At 41.6% G+C, this 18,926-nt stretch overlaps 1 protein-coding gene across 1 annotated transcript; it reads left to right on the forward strand.

The window, feature by feature from the left end:
• Window positions 1-2,614: 2,614 nt before the first annotated feature.
• Window positions 2,615-13,933, forward strand: IDUA (alpha-L-iduronidase). The gene is made up of 12 exons (XM_010172618.1): window positions 2,615-2,720; window positions 3,312-3,419; window positions 4,058-4,153; window positions 4,716-4,918; window positions 5,292-5,471; window positions 6,879-7,095; window positions 7,724-7,939; window positions 8,559-8,680; window positions 9,660-9,785; window positions 10,408-10,484; window positions 11,271-11,371; window positions 13,524-13,933. Exons 1-12 carry the CDS (start codon window positions 2,687-2,689, stop codon window positions 13,622-13,624), a joined length of 1,581 nt encoding a protein of 526 aa, XP_010170920.1. The 5' UTR covers window positions 2,615-2,686; the 3' UTR covers window positions 13,625-13,933.
• Window positions 13,934-18,926: the final 4,993 nt, after the last annotated feature.

Here is an 18,926-nt window from a genome sequence, read left to right on the forward strand (position 1 = left end):
AACTTCTAAAACGCTCTTATGGATACTAAATTAAATAAATATCTTCCTGCTCTTTGCTTATTTTGCCAGTGCACCATTTGACTCTGGCAGGAACTGCAAGCCCATCAGTGGCTGCAGACATGACAGTTGCTGTCATTGTGGTAGGCCATACTTTAAAAGTGAAAAGCCAGCTTCAGGTCTTTCTCAAAAGAGTGGGACCATGCTGGGGCTATAAGATTGTGTGCTTGGTTACATCACAGGTGGAGCTGGTACAGTGGATATGGCTTGCATTACATTTGTTTTGCCTGTCCTATTTTCAGCCTCTAGATCATAGTCAGTGATGCTGATGGCACTTTGTCCTCTTCAGGTTGAACAGTTCTGTTCTTTATTCACTAGACAATTCTGTCAACCCTTCTTAATGCTCTGAGAACTTCAGGATTGCTATTACAGGTTCTTCAGTGAAACCTTCCCTTGTGTCCTGTTTTTTTTGCTAGGATAGGATTAATTTTCTTCTTAGTAGCTAGAAAGCACTCTGCTTTGGTTTCAGTGGGGATTGTTATGAGAAGAATGTTGATAAGGTACAAGGACATGGTGTTTGGGTAGTTTGCAAGTGCAGAGGACTGGTGCTGGGGGCGGGGAGGGGAGTTAGCAAAACCCAGAACTGACAGCTGGATATGCCAATAAGGTATTCCATATCATATCACGTCATGTTCTGTATATTAACTGGGGCTGACTGGAAAGCGGGGGGATTCTCTTGGGAATCACTCAGGCTCGCTTTTCCGGGATTGCGATTTTGGTTTTGGGGTTCTTTTTTGCTCCTCCAGGATCATTATTGGTGGGTGGTGAGCAACTGTACTCTGCATCACTCATATATGTATAGTTGTTATCATTATTATTATTATTATTATCACAATTTAAATTTTATTTTATTCTAATTATTAAATTGTTCTTATCTCAACATACAAGTCTCCTCACCCCTCCAATCCTCTCACCGATTCCCTGGGCTAGGGGAGGGGAAAGTAGGAGGCTGCAAGTGGCTGTGTCTTGTTTGGCTGGCAGCTGAGTTAAAACTATCACACCTTGGCAAGAAAGCACCCATGAAGAGCCTCAGTCTAAGAGGCTCATAAATGCATGGGAAGGTGCAGAAAGAACCAAGCTGTGAATATCAGCACAGAGCCCAGCACTGATTTAAGAGATCTGCTGACTGCTCCATTCTCACTTTTTATCCTGTGTGCCTAGCCCACCTTGCTAGCACTGATCAGTTACAGGGACTGTAAGCGATTGTCTCTCCCACTTCCAGCACACCTAGGACGTTGCATCTGCAGTTCTCCTGTACAGTTTTCCACCCAAGCAGAGGCAAGGTGCCTAGGAAGGAGTAGGCAAGACAGCAGAGGCAGCGTTCAGTCTGCACTGTGCCAGAGGAATTAGGTATAGTGGTCTGGCAAGGCTGGAGAAATCAGCTTTGAGAGGCGCTAGCAAGACTCTGATCAGCCTTCCTCTATGACCAGGGCTGGACTTACCTCCAGGGTGCTTATAAAGCCTTTTGCTCAGGGCATACTTAGGTCAGAATTTGGGCACCAGGCCAAGGCTGTGGCTTGGGCCAAATGGCAGTAAGTCACACTACCAGAATATTGTGACTAGTAGTTCACTTTTAATTCCTGTTTGACACTTCATACTGGCAAAACTTCTCTTGCCCTGTCAGATTGCAGTTAAAAATCAGGCCCCAAGTTCAAAAGTCACAGGAAATCATACACAAACCCACATATTACATTATATGTGTTTTCACTGGATACCAGGCAAGAAAAGCCTTTCAGGAGTTTAAAGTGTATCTTCAAAGGTATCATAGATAAATTGCAAATGCCAGTTTTCATCCCCTGTGTAAAAGAACTCCAGTGTTCCCATGCAGGTGAATGCCCAAATTTTACTACCTGTGCTCCTGCAAGTTATGAGAGGGATGCATCCCTACACAAAGGGGTGCATCATGGGGCTACTCCTAAGTCTTTGAACACATGTATTCAAAGCTGGGTAAAAGGATTGCAGCCTGAGATCCTGGGAGTACAGAAGAAATAGTAAGCAAATATTAACAAAGAAGTAAAAACTACAGACATTGTGTGCATAAATTCAGCATTCTTTGAAAGATAAAAAGGACCTGCGCTGGACCTAAACCCATACAACGTGCTACTAAGAAAGCTATATTATGTATTGCAAATGAAGAGAACATTAAGAAAGACTGCGTATGAGACAAGGTGGAAACCAGCTGGCCTAACAGTAGGTAATCAAATGGAAACTGAAAAAAACAGATCAGCCAAAAAAAGTCTAGAAAAATTTCACTTCAGCAAAGAGTTAGAAATCTTAATATCTTGTTAAGAACTCAAAATCCAGCAGGCAAGTTCATTATATTGCTCCCATTGCTGCTGCTGGAATAGGAATAGGGCATGGATTGAACAAGAAACATGACTTGCTTATGGGGAACACCCATTACTTCAGAGGAAGAAGGTTTGTGTACAGTTCCAAGAACCATAGTTACATGTAAATTTTGAGGGCCAAAAGAAGGCAAGCATCTCACCCCTTGGCAAGCATTTCACCCCTTACCTGCAACCATGTGCCACCTTTGCTATAATATTTACATTTGTACTTTTTATTACCTGTATTCTTCAGAGTGATCAATGGGAAATTTCACTACAATTTTACTGCCTTGGATAACCTTATGGATCTCCTGTGGGAAAATAAGCTAATTCCAGGTAAGGGCAGCTCGCTGCCTCTACAACTTGCTACATCTGTTTGCCCTTATTTTGCAATCATCAGAAAATTCTTAGCTTTGCCAAAGGTGATTTTGATAAAAATTCTTTTTTTTTTCTACTTGCCTTTACCTCATGCCCATATAAATGTAAATAGTGTGAGCAAAACCTTATTAGGGCAATTAAGACAAAACAAATGGTTTTGCATTGCTTTCAACAAAAGTTTGAGATGTATGAATTGAGAAAGGAGAAAGCTTTGTACCCATGTACCTAAAAGGGCCAGAGAAGCAGGTACTCAAGGTATAGCTTCCCTTGAATTTCTGTGACCATCCACTGTTTAAAGTTCCCACTGAGCCCTGAATTTATGGTGGTAAGTATTAGTATTGATTACTATAGTCATTGACAAGTAACAAGTCTGAGCAACCTCAAATCTGAAATATTCCTGGTGGGGATGTGTAGAAACAGGAGGGAAAGCCCATTTAATGATGCTTCTTGATTAAGAAGCTTGTTTCAGATAATGCAATAACACCTTTGTTAATCAAAAGGAGAGAGCATTCACAAAAAAAGGTGACCAATATTTTGTGTCTTTTTTAGGATTTGAGTTGATGGGGAATCCATCAGGATATTTTTTAGATTTTGAAGATAAAGAACAGGTAGTAAGGTGGAGAAACTTAATTACACTTCTGGCCAGTAGATACATAGGTAAGTTCCAAAACAAACAGACAAACAAACAAACAAACAAACCCCCTGGGTTTTTTTTATAATCCCTTCTAACTGCCGTAAAAAGTTCTGTGTATTGTGATTAATTTCAAGTCCTTGGATTTCAGCACATAACAGGAAAAAACCTATGTCAGAACAGACAATGGGATAATAGCCCTTTTTTTCGCTCATCTGTGACCAGTATCCAGAATGAGTGGTGTGTTCTGGGTAGCACATTTGGACTGACTTTTCATTTTGTTGTGGTTGTAAATCACCAGCTTGCACTAGGACATGATAACCTGAATACTTGCCACGTGCCAGCTTCAAATATCTCTAATGAGGCAGAAGCCTCAACCTGATTCAAGGCTAGGTGAGTGCTCTAACCACAAAGCTGTAATTCACATCACCTCCCTTTCATCTTTCTCAAATATTGCTGTATTTCATAAAAAATGAGAGATCATTTTGAACTACCAAAATCACATTCCCTTCATTATTAAAAAAAGGTAATATTTATACCCTGTTGTAGCTCTGAGTGATGAACCTCACCTGCAGCCCTAATTGACAGGATTGTCTGGATCAGTGACTAACTGATGGGATTTTCTGAATATGCAGCTCACTGATAAATAAGGCCTCTCCTACAGATAAGTATGGATTGGAGAATGTTGCTAAATGGAATTTTGAAACATGGAATGAACCAGACCACCACGACTTTGACAATGTGTCTATGACAGTGAAAGGTAAGCATATTTTGGAGCACTTTCTAATATAGTAAAGTGAGACAGGTGTATGGGGGTGGGTGGAGGGGTGACTTTGAGAAAGGAGAGATGCTGTCAAAGAAATAAGGTAGATAGGAGAGACAAGGAATGTGGAAAGTATACCTAGTCTGTTTTGCTAAGGCCCTGTTCCTGACTACACTTTGTTCCCTGCTTGGACGTCAGTATAAATACAGGGATAGTAGAACAGGGAAAACAGGACAGGAGTTAAACTAGGAAGATGCAGTTCACTATTTGGATGTAAAGGTTACTGGGGGTGAGGGGCTGAAGGGTGGAGTAAGAGGAAGACTGTTCATTGAAAGATGCATGCTTTGGCAACCTGTCCTTACAAGACCTTTGGACGAACCTTGTGAATGCAGCTGAGGTTTTGATGTCTTTGCATATTGTCAGTGCATATGAAAGAGTAGCCACAGTTTGTGAGGTCCTGCCAATAAATGCAATAATAGAGTTATAATGTCTCCCTGTAGTTTTAGATCAAGGTTCTATTTTAAGTTATCTTAGAAATATGCATCTGTTTGGACTTCAGGGTTTCTCAACTATTATGATGCTTGCTCAGAAGGATTAAGAGCAGCCAGTCCTCTACTAAAATTTGGAGGGCCTGGGGATTCCTTCCACCCCTTACCCAAGTCACCTATATGCTGGAGTCTTCTTTGTCACTGCTACAATGGAACCAACTTCTTCACAGGGGAGACTGGTGTAAGGCTGGACTACATCTCTCTCCATAAGAAGGTTAGTCCAAGATTTCAGTTTAAGGCTATTTTTTTAATCAGTTTGATCTGAGTTACATTCCTGACTATAGCAGGAAGCATGGCTACCTAGTCTAAAGAAACGTTGGAAGATGTTCAGTTGCAACACTTGAACCCAAAGCAAATTTGCTTTCCCTAACTCCCAGGGGGAAACACCTCCTCTACCTCTTTTCCATTTTATATACTAGGAGGAGCGCATGCAAACTACGTATGCTGTAATGGATTAGGTAAAAATACTAATCTCCTCAGGGACTCCAGGAACATGTTTTCAGAATATATTTATGTCTGTATGTTATGTCTGTGTGCGTTCTACTGTTTGCTTACTTTCACTAAGCAGATATGAAATACTGTTGTAGGGAGGTGGGAGTTCTCTCTCCATCTTGCAACAAGAAGTAGAAGCAGTTGAACAAATTCAGAAGCTGTTTCCAAATTTTGCCTCTGTTGCCATATACAATGATGAAGCAGATCCAATGGTTGGATGGTCCACTCCACAACTGTGGCGAGCTGATGTGACCTATGCTGCTATGATTGTAAAGGTAACTCAGTTCACTGACAGTCTTGTCACAGTAGGGACTCCTGAAGTGTTAATCCAGTTGCAAAAGTAGACTTACAGTCAGTTCTTAAGCAGCTACTCAGAATAATCGATCCAACAAAAAGAGAGCTCCCTATTGATACAGCTAGGGTTTCCCTGAACAGTCTCTTTTCAGTAGCTTTATTTAGTTTGTATTACTTTTCTTCATCTTCCCTTTAAAAAAAAAGCAACCGAGAACTAGCCTTGCATGTGTTGGAGAGTATGTCAGGTACTATATAAGGTCCCCTAGTTAGATCCACCTGATGAGACTGTACTCACACATCCACTGTCCATGTAATACTACTGCTGTCATCTTACTACTGCTAGCTATCACCTCACTTATGTGAGACATTGTTTCTGCACTCCTTCATAAATTTATCTCATCAAGAGACATCAGGTATAACTAAGAAGTCCCTTGAGCTTTCAGCGTAAGCCCATTCTTTGGTTTTGGATGTCTGTACATATGGCCTTTAATTAATTACTGCTGCTGATCAGATCAGTGTGTATATCACCTGGAAACATGATACGTCTTATCAGCTGCTTTTGTGGAGACAAAGGCTCCCAGATCCTCTAGGTTGCATGCAGAAGCAGACTCCTCCAAAGCAACAAGTCACTGACTGCATTACAGGGAGTTTATGAGAGGAAACAACAGTGTTTATAATGACATGATGATATGGAGAAGAAGAGGCATCCAGTGGAAAATGTAACACCTGGGTGGATAAGAGCTGGAGCCCTGTGTTCCTTCAGGGACACAATTATGAGACCTTTTCAATTGTCAGCCTTCTTAAGTTCTGTTTGATTTTGACACCTAGGCACAATCTGGTAAACAGATAAATTGGGAGCTCTAACACTTTGCAGGAAAGCAGCACAGCAGCCAGTGAAATACCAGCAGAAGTAATTCCATGTTAGCACCAAGTGGGTAACATGACTCCCGGAGGGACAGAATCCAGGATCAGCTCCCAGACACTTGTGTAATGGGTACAAAGTAAAAGAATTGGAGAACCATTTAGATTTAATTCAGCTGGTAAATACAGATTAATAATTTAATATTCAAGAGAGAGGACTGTCATTTGTAGTGCAGTAGCCAAGTAAATAGATTAATAATTCATGTGGAGTGCTAGTAATAGTAATTTCAAGAGATTTTTTTACTGGCAAAACTATGTGGATACTTTATATTTTGCAGCAATTAATGTATCACCTAAAGAGTAGTTTCTCCCAGAGTTGTGAGGATCAGTTTAGTTCTTCAACCTTTTCCAAATGGCAGAGTGACAGCTCTTTTCAATATGCTATAAAGATTTTTTAAAAATACAGACATTATGTGTTTGTTCGATTTTCTTCTGAGGGAAGTTCCATCTTCTCTATGACTTTGCAGGTAATCATCCAGCATCAAAACCTGCTCATTTCCAAAGCCAATAACACCATCAACTACACACTGCTGAGTAATGACAATGCCTTTTTGAGCTACTACCCCCATTACTTCACACAGCGGACTCTGACAGCACGTTTTCAGATGAACAATACAAAGCCACCTCACGTCCAGATGGTGCGGAAACCAGTGCTGACTGTCATGGGCTTGCTGGCACTGTTAGGTATAGTAACCACTGATTAAAAACACATCAGTAACCTCCTCTACCTAGAAGCTTCCTGCCTAAGAGTGATTATTCCAGCCATCTCACCATTGATAAAAGCAGGATTTCTCCTACCCTCTGTTTACCACCTGTGTTAACAAAATTAAATTTCATTTCCTCTGAGAAATTAATACCTCAGGAGATGATTCTGATTTTTAAGTTACCTCCAGTAATTATTCCACAATGTTCCTGACAGTCTGTTATCCATTTTATTTAATTTACTGCTTTATACCCTCTGTATGCCACCACTCCTTTTTCGTTGTCTGGTACTTCCCTCTTGTGCCATCACATCAGGCTGCAAATGTCTTTAAGAAATCCCCACAGCTGGAAGACCCATGCAGCATATTAAGGGAAGATCCTAATTCACTGTTACATGCTTAGATGTTGCTGGCTGAACTGTTGAGCATAAGAACTGTAGGATGTGCATGCTCTGCTGTTGTAAAATAAGCCTGACTGAATGCTATACCTGGTTAAATAAGGTAGAATATAGCTCAGCCTATAGATTCCCATGTTTTGACCATTCCTGTACCAGAAGCTGATACAGAACTGACTAGCAGTGATGCTTACAGAGTTGTCACATTTTTTAAAGGAGAAAAGCAGATTTTTACAGAAGTAAACAGCAGTGAAGGCAAAAGCTCTCAAAACAGCACAATTGGTGTCCTGGCATCTGTGCACACCCCAAGTGAGATGCAACCCTCAGACAGTTGGCAAGCTAGTCTACTGATGTGTTCAAGTGAGGATAACAGAACTTCAACCAACATCAGCACCGTCACAGTGAATGCCACCCACTTCCCCAAACTTAGAGGTAAACATCATGTAGACAGCTCAAATAATTGATCTTTAGGATAAAACATCTGCTGAAACACTTCTACTTAGTTGCCTTTCGTTGCAAGGGTGAGTTTCATTTGCTAACTTTCTCTGTCATCTGTGGGCACTCACAGATTTTCTGAGATACGATGGTGCTCTTCTAGGAAAGGTTCTTTCATAATCACTGCACTTTGAGCCTGCCTTTAATGGCAGTTGCAAGTGCTACCTTTTTGGAAAGCTATTAATCTCAGTGTCCTTGCCTGGATATTGCCAGGCAAAAATTCCCATACTGGGATGCCTCCAAGACAGCCAACATGACCACATGATTACACAGCTGATGCAGTTGTCCAAAAAATGTGTGCAGCACCTGTGCAAAAAATAAGAGGGTTTTGATTCTGGTTATGAAAGTAATAACTTGAGATTTAAAGTTGGCAAATATAAATTGTAGAGCCTTGTAAGAGTGCTAGCTTGTAACTTTCCAGTGGAAGCCAGGCTCCAAAATGATGAAATAACTTTTGAGAAGGTAGACTTAAACACCTTCTGCTAAATTTATTCTTGGTAATCTTTAAATCCTAGTAAAGGGTTTACTTCACTCTCTTTCATTTGTGTTCCTAAAGAGCTTGTATATATGACGTATTACCTGGATAACAACCAAACCAATCCCTACCTGACGTGGAAAAAGCTAGGAAGTCCTGACTTTCCTTCCCCAGAACAGTTCCAGCAAATAAGGGATGCTGAGGTAGGACCATGTATTTGTTTGAAGCATTGTATGGGTGAAGTGCTTGTGAATTGGTTAACTACAGGTAAAGAGACAAGAAATCAACTCAAGTAGTCAAAATCTCCTTAGCCCACAGTCACATGCATTTTGTGTACATATGAAAATGCAGTTGCAGTCATGCAAAGAAATGTAGCTGACCCCCAACTGATACCTGTGCATTTATGTTATACAAGAGACTAGATGTAGGAGACCAGCTGCTTTGCTACTGGCCTACTCTTAACTAAGGAGGCAGAGTTGCTCCAGAGCAAGTTCCACGTTCTCTGTAAAACTTCAATGAGCTTTGAGACACTTTCTGTTCTGTCTCCCCAAATAAGTCATGTGGCCCTGTGTATACTGCAGATGGGCCAAATTGCTGCATTAGAGAGTTGAAAAGAACACCCCCCAATAACAGAAAACAAACAGCTCCCTGAGGTGGAAGCTACCCTGTGCAAGTTAGGAAGAGACTTGGCATCTACAGCTAAGGCTGATGGTTTACAGTGGGAGCCATCCTGCAACAGGCCAGCAGCAAGGTTTTTGATACTTTTGGCCATCTGGTGAAACCTTATCTTCAAGAGACCAGCTGAATGGCTGTTGGAGGTAACAACAGTTTTCACTGCACACTGGAAATCCATAGCTATGAGACAAGGGTGTGGTTTGTACAGCCCACTAGGAAGAAAGGCATCCATGTGAGGTTGCTAAGTGACAGATTGCGCCCAAAGGGCATTTATGATCAATGTGAGATGGACAAACCTGCTGTTTCCTGAAAAGCTGGAAAACAGGCAAGATAGAAAAGTCTCTCAGCTTGAAGAACTCTGATGGCTGTAAGCCAGTTACCAGCACCAACTGTATTGGAAATTTACAGTCCCAAACTAAATACACAGTCACTTTATGCTGATGTAGCAGTTGGCCTTTAGGTGCTGTAATGAAAGATTATTCACAATGCTTCTCTTGGGCTCCACAGGACCCGGTGGCAACAGGCCCATTCCCATTTCCTGAAGGTGGCATCCTGACACTGAAGCAAGACTTTCCTGTTCCCTCAGTCTTTCTTATCCACATCTGTGCAAGACCCAGATCTGCTCCTGATCAAGTATCTGTTGTATTCTACTATCGGACTCACCAAATTAGAAATTACTTCCTGCTTTAATTCTCGCTAAAAAGAGGTGGACTAGGAGTTGGGTCTATTACTTGTTAAAAGTAGCATGTAAGACTTAGTAAATGAACAGTTCTTCTCTCCTTTGATGAGAAGGCTCTTCAAGGTGTAATTCAAGATAAAGCATTCCACAGCAAGTGATAAAAGCCATCACTGAGATAAATGCAAGTTTATCCACGGTGGGAAAATAATAATGCAGTACCAGAAACTGCAGTATCTTTTTAAAAATCACATCATGTGCTACTAGGCTTGACAACAGCTCGCCAGTTTATAATTGATAGCTAAAAATAAAATGGAATAATGGCTATCCTAGATTAGATATCTGTATCTGCTCATTCAATCCTACCTGTGTTCACAGTGGTGCCCAGAGCCTCTGAAGGTCCTCTTCAAAGTTGACAGGTTGGAGACAAAGGCTATGAAGCCACAGAGACGGGAATTTTGTTTTTTTTCCTGGTCTCAGTGGAAAGAATCAAAGCAAATAATTAGTAAGGAAGGATGAATTATGACCTGGTTGATTGGTTTGTACAGTTTTCTTACATGGGCATGTGTCTTTGGACAGGTGATGGGCGTTCGTTTGATCCCTCTCACAAAAGGGCAGATCATTGTGTTGTGGGATGATGGCTGTGTAAATTCAAAGTGAGTAGCTTTTAAAATGAAATCAATATAACCAATATACCAGCACATTACTCCCTAAGTTGCCACCAGTCCTACAAAGTGAAACGAGTTCACAGATCAATGACTCCTTGTTCTTTGAGAGGTGCTGCAGTGCATTTGTCTGACAAAATGAACTATAGGACCTACATGCAGTACCTATGGAGAGCAACCCTAACTAATCTGCGGTCTGAGCAAGGGAATCTGCCTGTTGCTCACCAGCATCCAATGGCATTTTTGAGGGACTTGCTGTCAGCATAGCAGACAGGAAGATCCATGATAAAAGTTACCTTAGCAGCAGGTGCCTAGATGGGATCTTGCACATCGCTGAAGGGATGTGAGCTGGAAGAGAAAAGCTCCAGTTCCTTGCTCCAGCAAGCTGTACTAGACTGAAAACCCTCTGTAGGTGAACTGTCAGAGGTGATGCAGTGTACATGCAGACTGCCCCAGGAAGCACTGACTTAGCTCCTTTTCAAGCCAGCCTCACTAGAGTCTTCAGCCTTGATAACCCTGGGAGCAGAAGATGCTTAACAGTTTGTGATGCTGCAAGTACCCAATACAGCAAGTCAGCCTGGGTGTTCTTCTGTAGGCTGTTGGAGCCATGGTTCTTCCTAATACTGACAATTCATGCCATCCCACATTTGGTAGGAATGAATCAACTGAGTATTTCCTATTTTTGGCCTTCTTTGTTGAAATGGCCCTGAGATAAGGATTTGATTGCTCACCACATTATCAGTTCTCTTTACTGAGCTGTCTGGTTTTATTTTCTAGATGTATAAAGACATTTGAAGTGGAGTTCTCACCAGATGGAAAAGCATACCGGAGGATTAATGCCAAAGACACAATATTCACTCTTTGGGTCTACAGTCCAGGTAAGGCAAGAATACACATATTATGTAATCTGTCATGTTAATAGTGCTATTCATGAGTCTGTGAAACATCACTTAGTAGCTACTGAAGGTATGTAGCTTGCTAGTGACATAGACTCCCATCACAAATAAGAGCACATCCCTTCCTTTAGGACTATGTTCTCAGTGAAAGCCTTATTCTCGAGGACAAGCCTTAATTGACAAACAGTAATGAGGACATTATTAAGAGTATTGCCATGAGTAAATTCCTTGTCACACAGAAAGCAAAGTCACACAGGTGTGGGCCTGGCAGGCTCCCTGAGAGGCAAAGCAGCACTTTTGTCTCTATTTGTAGCTGTTGTAGAAGCATGCAAAAATAAGAACAAAAAAAAAATTGCTCCCCATGAACAGAGCTTGGTGTTGTGTTCTTGGTAGTAGACTCACGGCAAGGCAAGTCTAAAGGTTTGGGCTGAGTCCCACAAGTATTGGCCATGCCTTTGCTTAAATTTGTACAGTCCTCTTCGGGTAAAGCAGTAGGAGCAAACAGCTTTGGCAACATTTGTTTTGTACCACTGAGTCTTGAGGTGGTACAAAGGATACCTAAGGATACTGCATCAACATATGAAAAAGTGGGAGGTCACACCCACCTTTGCTGGAGGGGCTGGTTGTCTTGCATTTATCGTGTTCTGAGCTGCTCCAGGAGAGGCTCGAAATTCTGCTTTCATTGTGGTCAACTGTCCCTGTTCCTATACCCTTTCATGACTTGGTAATCTTAAGCTATTGAGGTGCTCCCTTGTAAGAAGAGAAGAGGTCCTCCTGTAGGACAGTTTGTCCTGGTTATCTGAACACTTAGCCAAGGAGAGACATGTCTCTTTGCTGTTTCCTAGAGCTTTCTCTTTAGCCCTGACTAGCTGCCTAAGTTCTACTTCAGAAAGCAGCGAATTTCATTTTTGTTAGCAAGCAAAGTTTCTCCCAGAGCCTGTGATCATTTCTCCTGAACTACAGAGTAGACGCAATAGAAACATACCCAGATGGAAAATGATGAAAGAAGGTAGTGATGTTTTCTTTAGGTATTTTTTGTTGCTTTTTGGGCTTTTTAACCAAATGTGGTCTAATCCGCAATGTGACTATCTAAGAAGTATTACTACTAAGCACTAATCAGAGCTGTGTGAAACACAGACAGACCTTGCCTTAAAGTGATACTAACAAAGAGCAATTCAGAGAGGTTTTTGCCAGAAACACATGCTCATCTTAGCCTGAGAAAGGCTTAGCATCAGCAGTCGGTGCATAATAAATTTCAGAGCAATTACTGCAATGTAAAGAAAGAGTGAACATGGCTAGGGCAAATCTTTGAAAACTTTTAGGATTCATTATCATCTAGTGCTGCACATCCAGGCAGCCTACCAGATTTGATTGTTTGTTTCAAAAATAAAAAAAGAAAATATAGCTTGAAAAAAATTTCACATCTCAGCAGCCTTTCTTGCTACGTACTTCCTTCTCACTCATTATTTCTAGCATTCTTTATCTTTTAGGAAAAAAAACCCAACTCTAAAGTACCAATAAAAATCAAGTAAATAGATGAGAAAAACTATTTATATTGATTTTGAGGTTAAAACTCTGCTAGTGAAGGTTATGTTCTTCAAACTGGATCAAGGATGAAAACCAGCAGAGCCACAGAACATAAACTCACATACCTTTGGAGCAAGTGGTGCTGCTTCCTATGTTGATCAGAGGGTTTTCAGTCAGCCTGCATGCTTCTTGTTCTGCTTCTTTGTTGATGCTGTCCCCACATGACCTGTTCCAAAGGCACAATTCAGGCAGAGAAGTAAGTCAGAAAAAAGGAAATTACTAGTTGTGGGTTGCAGAAGATGTCATAGCCTTCTTCCAAAGGGGCTACTGGGACAGCAGTCCTGTAGCTCTGCTCAAAAATCCTAATGAGGAGAGAGGAGGTCCTTGGTGGGAAAAAAAAAGAAAAAAAAAAAAAAGGCATGAGGAATTTAGGAATTTTTAGTTAGACAGGCACAAACACACTTAAAAAGGTTACAGAATTGATTTCACCACTTTCCCAGCCCCTTCCACAAACCTACATTTTGTAGGAGTAGTGCCTGCTCCACATCCTCCAAGCACCACAGGTGTCAGCCTTTCACAGTGACATTTCTAACCTTTTCATTTGCAGGAAGCTCTGTCTCCGGCTTTTACAGAGTGCGTGCCATTGACTACTGGGGAAAGGCAGGCCTGTCCTCTCTTCCTGTGGAGTATGTTGAAGCTTTCCAGTGACTCTGAAGAGTGATGCCTGACTTGGTGACTGCGTGGTGTATGCTTCCTGCAAATGACAGCTCCCCAGAAAAATAAACTCCTCCCAAGCTGAGGAGGGAGTATGGGAAAGGACTTGATGAAGCAAGCTAGGAATGTAAGTTAGAAGCAGCTGCCCCTGTTAACCCTTCAGAGCTCAAAAGACACCATTATCAAACAACCACAAGTGATAACTCAACTGGTACAATTGTAAGAGGCTGCCATAGGACTGGGATTCAGCTTGGTAACTAGAAATTATGGGAATAAATATTTATTATTCCTCATTTTACACTGAGCTAATGGCCAGGACAACCAAAGGTTTGTAGAGGTAACAAACACCAACAGGAACAGGACCATCACTTCACTGTATGAGTGAGGATGGCAGCAAAGGCACAGGGGGACCAGTCTGAGCGTGCACTGCCTTTGATGGAAAAGCATGCAGCAATTGGCCACATTGGGAGCACAAAGTGAAGGATCCCTGCTTCCATGCCAGTTAGTCACACATGCTCCGGTGGGTTATTTCAGAGTACTTGCCATGTCTTCAGAGGTATGAGGTTCTTCACCCTCTCACAGAGGGGTTTCTACCTGGCTCTCTCTGCTCTGCATTTGTGGCTGTTATTTGGATGCCAGAGCTATTCCCCTCACACAGGCAGAAGAAAGGGTGCCACTCCTCCTCTAAAGGGGAAGAAGGCACAGGAAGTTCTAGCCTCCAGACTTCCCTGCCTTTTCTGCTCTTTCCAAAGTCACCTGTTTGCACTGTGGCTGTCAGCCACTACATCTTCATGGTGGAGGCTCTAACCCCCTCTTTCTCTCCATTGTTGTCACCTAGCCTGGCCTTCTACAGCCCTTACAGCTAATATCTCTACCCAGCATCCCTTCCCTCTCACTGTAATTAAGTGACCTGAATCTTGGTTTTGGGTGGCCAGGAGAAAGCTGCAATGCTAGTTGGAGCCTTTTGTGTTTTCCTATTACAGGAGAGCATGCTCTTAAATGTAACGGGGCTGCTAGTGACAACCAGTTAGGAAATTAACCAAGAACAGTTTGATCTTCTGTGCTTTGCAAACCCCTTTTGCTTTGTGATAGCCCCACATCCTGGGCTATGGAACACCTCTGGCTGTCCTTGCAGCTGCCAAACATTTTATGTAACAGCAAAGTTCCCTGAAATTGCAGGGGTGTTTTTTCTACTCTCCCCTTTTCACAACCGGCACAGTTTGAACTAGGCGTTTGAAATACTTGTAGAGGGAGGGATAATGCCAGTGAAAACAGTTGGAGTGTTTTCCATAAGAGGAGCAACTTTGTCACACAAACAAATCCCCTACTGCTCCTTTTGCTGACATCAGCCACCTCACCAACATAACAAGAAAGACTGCATATTTGTCTGACAAAAAAACCCCAAATTTGCACATTGGAAGAGATCTGAACTACCTCAAATGGCCTCACTTTTACTGCACAAAAGAGAAACTTATTCAAAAAGTCAGTATATATGAGATGAGGCCTTGTATCTTCTTACCTTCTGGTGACTTGTTCATGTGCTTATGCTGAAAATTAGCCTTAAAAGATTCATTTTGTCTCAAAATTCAGATGAAATATTTCTTGCCTCACTGAAGTTTGAATAAGAAGCGATGGTCACATCCTAATCTGCCAGTTACTCGCCCATAAAGGCTTGTGCAGAACAGAAAAGGGCCACTGGAGTCTCCTACTTATAACTTTATCAGTTTCAAAAAAGTTATTGAGAAGTTATGCTTGGATGGAGATAGTAAAAATACATTTCAAAAGTGTTATAACTGCCCCTAAGTGAAGAATCAGAATACGCAGTTAAATAAACTCTAGCAGTTAAGACACTGCTTTTTCAGTATTGTGGTAGCAAAACCAGGACAAGTATGAAGTGCAACCGCCAATAAAAAGACTTTTACAAATATTCGAGTATGGGTCGTTGAGAGATTTCAGTGCATCTGAAGCAGGGGAAGAAAATGAGCTTGAGAGGACAGTTTAGATGATCTATTTAAGTAGCCTTCTGCTTTAAAATATTAGCACACTCGCAATCAGAATATAGCAGTCTTTATCAAACCATGCACTAGTTACAGGTGTTTGAAAAAAAGATTTTGCTATGCAGGGATACAATAGAAAATGTATAGGTGTGCAAATCATGAAAAGCAGAAGATCAGAAGTCACTGCCCTGCCTTATTTAGCAGACAAACTTAAATTCTGCCTCTCACAAGTGGAGTCAGTAATGGCATATGAGAGACAAATGATGCAGAGCTGGTGAGTCCTGGTGGAATGTTTGGCTTTTGCAAAGCTGCAGAACAGAGAATAATGATTCATTTACTCTTTCACTGTTTTGAATTCTGTTGCTATGGCAAGTGATTTCCTTTAGGGCAAGTTACTGTCTTTCAGAAGATTTTAGACTGGGCGTTCTGCTGGCCCAGGATTTCTGCTTCTCAGCACTGACAGACATAGGGCTTGCAGCTGCTACTTTTTAGTATTTTGTAATTCTCATGCTTACTTTTTCTGTGTTGTTAAAAAGCAAAGTAAGACTGCTGTTTTCTCTAAAGTTTAAAGGTAAAATTTCATGCATCATTGTATTGCTTGTTGAAACCTCAGAAAAGCAGAAATTTTATTTGCAAGGACAGAGATTAACATGTTGTAGATGCAAATAAAATCCAGCTTCTTAGGGTTAAGTCCAGCAACTTTGAAAATCTGTCATTAGGTCCCTCTTTCTGGGCTTCTGCATTAAACATCATCCAAAGTGTGGAACGTACAGTGCTTTTTCATGTATTTTCCTGGCAGCAGCAAATATGCATAGAAAGCAGAGCTGACCAAAAATGGTGCACGGTCTGTTCAGAAACAAGTTTTGAATATTCAGCAAAATTTTTTTCTCTTCTCCTTCTTTGCTGCTTTGGTATAAACTTATTCCTTTAAGCAATGAGCAAGTGTGAACAATTGCAGCAGAGAAGAGAATTTGATATTTCCAGCCTTGAATTTATTTCCAACAAAGTATAGAAGGTTTGGGCTGCCCTTGTCTTTTTTATAATTTAATGTCTACAGAAAATGCTATTTAATACTTGAAACTTGAGTTTTCTGTTACCATGTCACTGACTCTGACTAACAGGGCTTCCAAAATTGTATGTTTAACACTACCATCTCCTCTGTTACTGGGCAGTGGTCAGCTTCCCCTCACACTATCAGTTTTCAGTAGTGCCAGATGCGCATAGTGCTGAGAGTAGCAGGTGCTTAGTAGTTGTATAGCATCAGAACCAAAGCAAGACTACAGAGAGCTCAGATAGGTCTCTTGCTGACCATAAATCCAGATAGGAAAATCTAGCTGCAACTGCAAGATTAGATTGTTTTCCTGCTCATCAAGCAAAAGCTTCTGAGGCAATGTAACACTTCTGCAACTGTTTGTTAAAATGAATGGTAGGGGAAAATGTTTCAAAGGAGTGTTTTATATTGTCTAATTGTGTGTATAATGCATTTGTTACCATCTTTTGTGCTACCCAATAAAACCAGTGTTTAATCTTTCACATGAACCCTGCAGAAACAGGATTTGATCATTGTGTTCTGGAAATGGCTCAGAACTCTTGTGTCAACAACTTAATATTGGGAAGTAAAACTTGTTCTCGAGGTGTAAAAGATAGCTTGATTGGTGCGAGTTCCAACATTACATAAAAATGAAGCATGAAGAGAGTGTGACCATAAGAACTTTCAAGGCTGAAGTAGGAACTTAAATGCATAGATTGACTCAGGTACCACAGCCCCAGGAAAACTGGTCTAACTCAACAGGATAATGCAGCTTGAGATCTCAGGAGTTGCAGTGTCCTTGCTGGGAGGAGGTTCACTGGCATGCGAAGGACAATGTCCTTGCAGGGTTCCTCCTGCTGCTGCAAAGTCGCAGCCTTTCTGCCAGCACTAAAGGACCTTCTGAGGACAAAACAACAGTCCTTTTCATTTGTAAACAACTTTTTCGTTTCTCCTGCTAGTGGAAAGTTTGTGCAGGACAGAAATTATTATTTCTGACCTATACACACACTTAAAACCAGGAATAATAAACTGGTTCTCTTCAGCCAGCTCAAACAGCAGACAGAAGCATGTCTGCCTCTAGACATACCCTAGATATTTGATGTTTATAGAAGAATAAGATAAGTGTAAATTAGATCAGAATGCACTTGTAGTTGCCTGCCCTACCCTACCTTGTCTTTCACATTTCCTGCAGTCTCTGAAGAGAAATGGGTTTGAGCTAATTCCCATCCGTTTATCAACTCACCAGGTCATATGATGAGGGCCTGCATGCAGTCCTGAGTGTTCCCCCAGTTCCTCCAAGAAGAAGGCAGATTCCTGGGATATGTGTAACTCCATGGTGTATTCTCCCAGAATCACCACTATACTCCTGCAAACCTGGAGGCACAACCTTGTGTAGCTGAGGAGAGATTTCATTGCCTAACTCATCTGGACAGGCTGTACCAAGCACAGTAAGGATGCCCTTGGCCCTGCCTATAGATCTTTCTTGCTAGAACCCACATCTGCTCTGGTTATACAGTTATTATAACCATAGACATTAAAAATCACATTTCTCTGGACTGTTAGTACTTCTCTGAAAGTCCTGGCCAAAGGCCAGGCTCCTTCAGCTAGGGTTTAGCATTAGTTCTAATCACTTGTGATATGAGTCCTAAGTTCACAGGTCTCCACCCCAATACTTCCTCATGAGAGATGGGGGTAAGTGGTGAACATTCAATCAATGCATTGACCTTGCACTTCGTCCAGCACAAAAGGCTGATATTTTTTCAACACTTGATAGTCTCTATCTATGTGGTTTTTTGTTTGCATTGCCTGCTGGTGCTCTTCTATTTCTCTCCTTAGTTTCAGATGGTAGTTCACTGTCTTGTTCCCCATCAGGGTAGCCTTCCCTAGACCAGTAGTACAGGGAACACCTTTATTTGATGCTGGCTAAGAGCCTTAGGAGTCCTGCCTGGAAATCCTGCGAAACACAAGCTTGAGAGACTTCCCTGCACACCTTGGATAATGTCTCTGGCCTTGGAGTGGAGTCGTTAATCAGTGGTTTATGCTCCTTCCAACTGATGCTTAGATAATCACTGCATACTGTATATAAGATTGTGCAAGCATCTTGCAGAAGCTGTTTGATAGTGTAGTGCTCGCAAGGTCTTCACTCAGTATCAGCCTTGTGCTGCTTACCTTTTGCAAGCCTCAGGATTGGGGGCTGTTCAGCTTCATCTTCCCTCTATCCTTGGTAATCATGACTTGGAAAAATTTGTGTTGCTGATAAGCTGCAGGG

The sequence above is a fragment of the Antrostomus carolinensis genome, unplaced genomic scaffold (assembly GCF_000700745.2).
Source record: "Antrostomus carolinensis isolate BGI_N321 unplaced genomic scaffold, ASM70074v2 scaffold13417, whole genome shotgun sequence".
Lineage (NCBI taxonomy): Eukaryota > Metazoa > Chordata > Aves > Caprimulgiformes > Caprimulgidae > Antrostomus > Antrostomus carolinensis.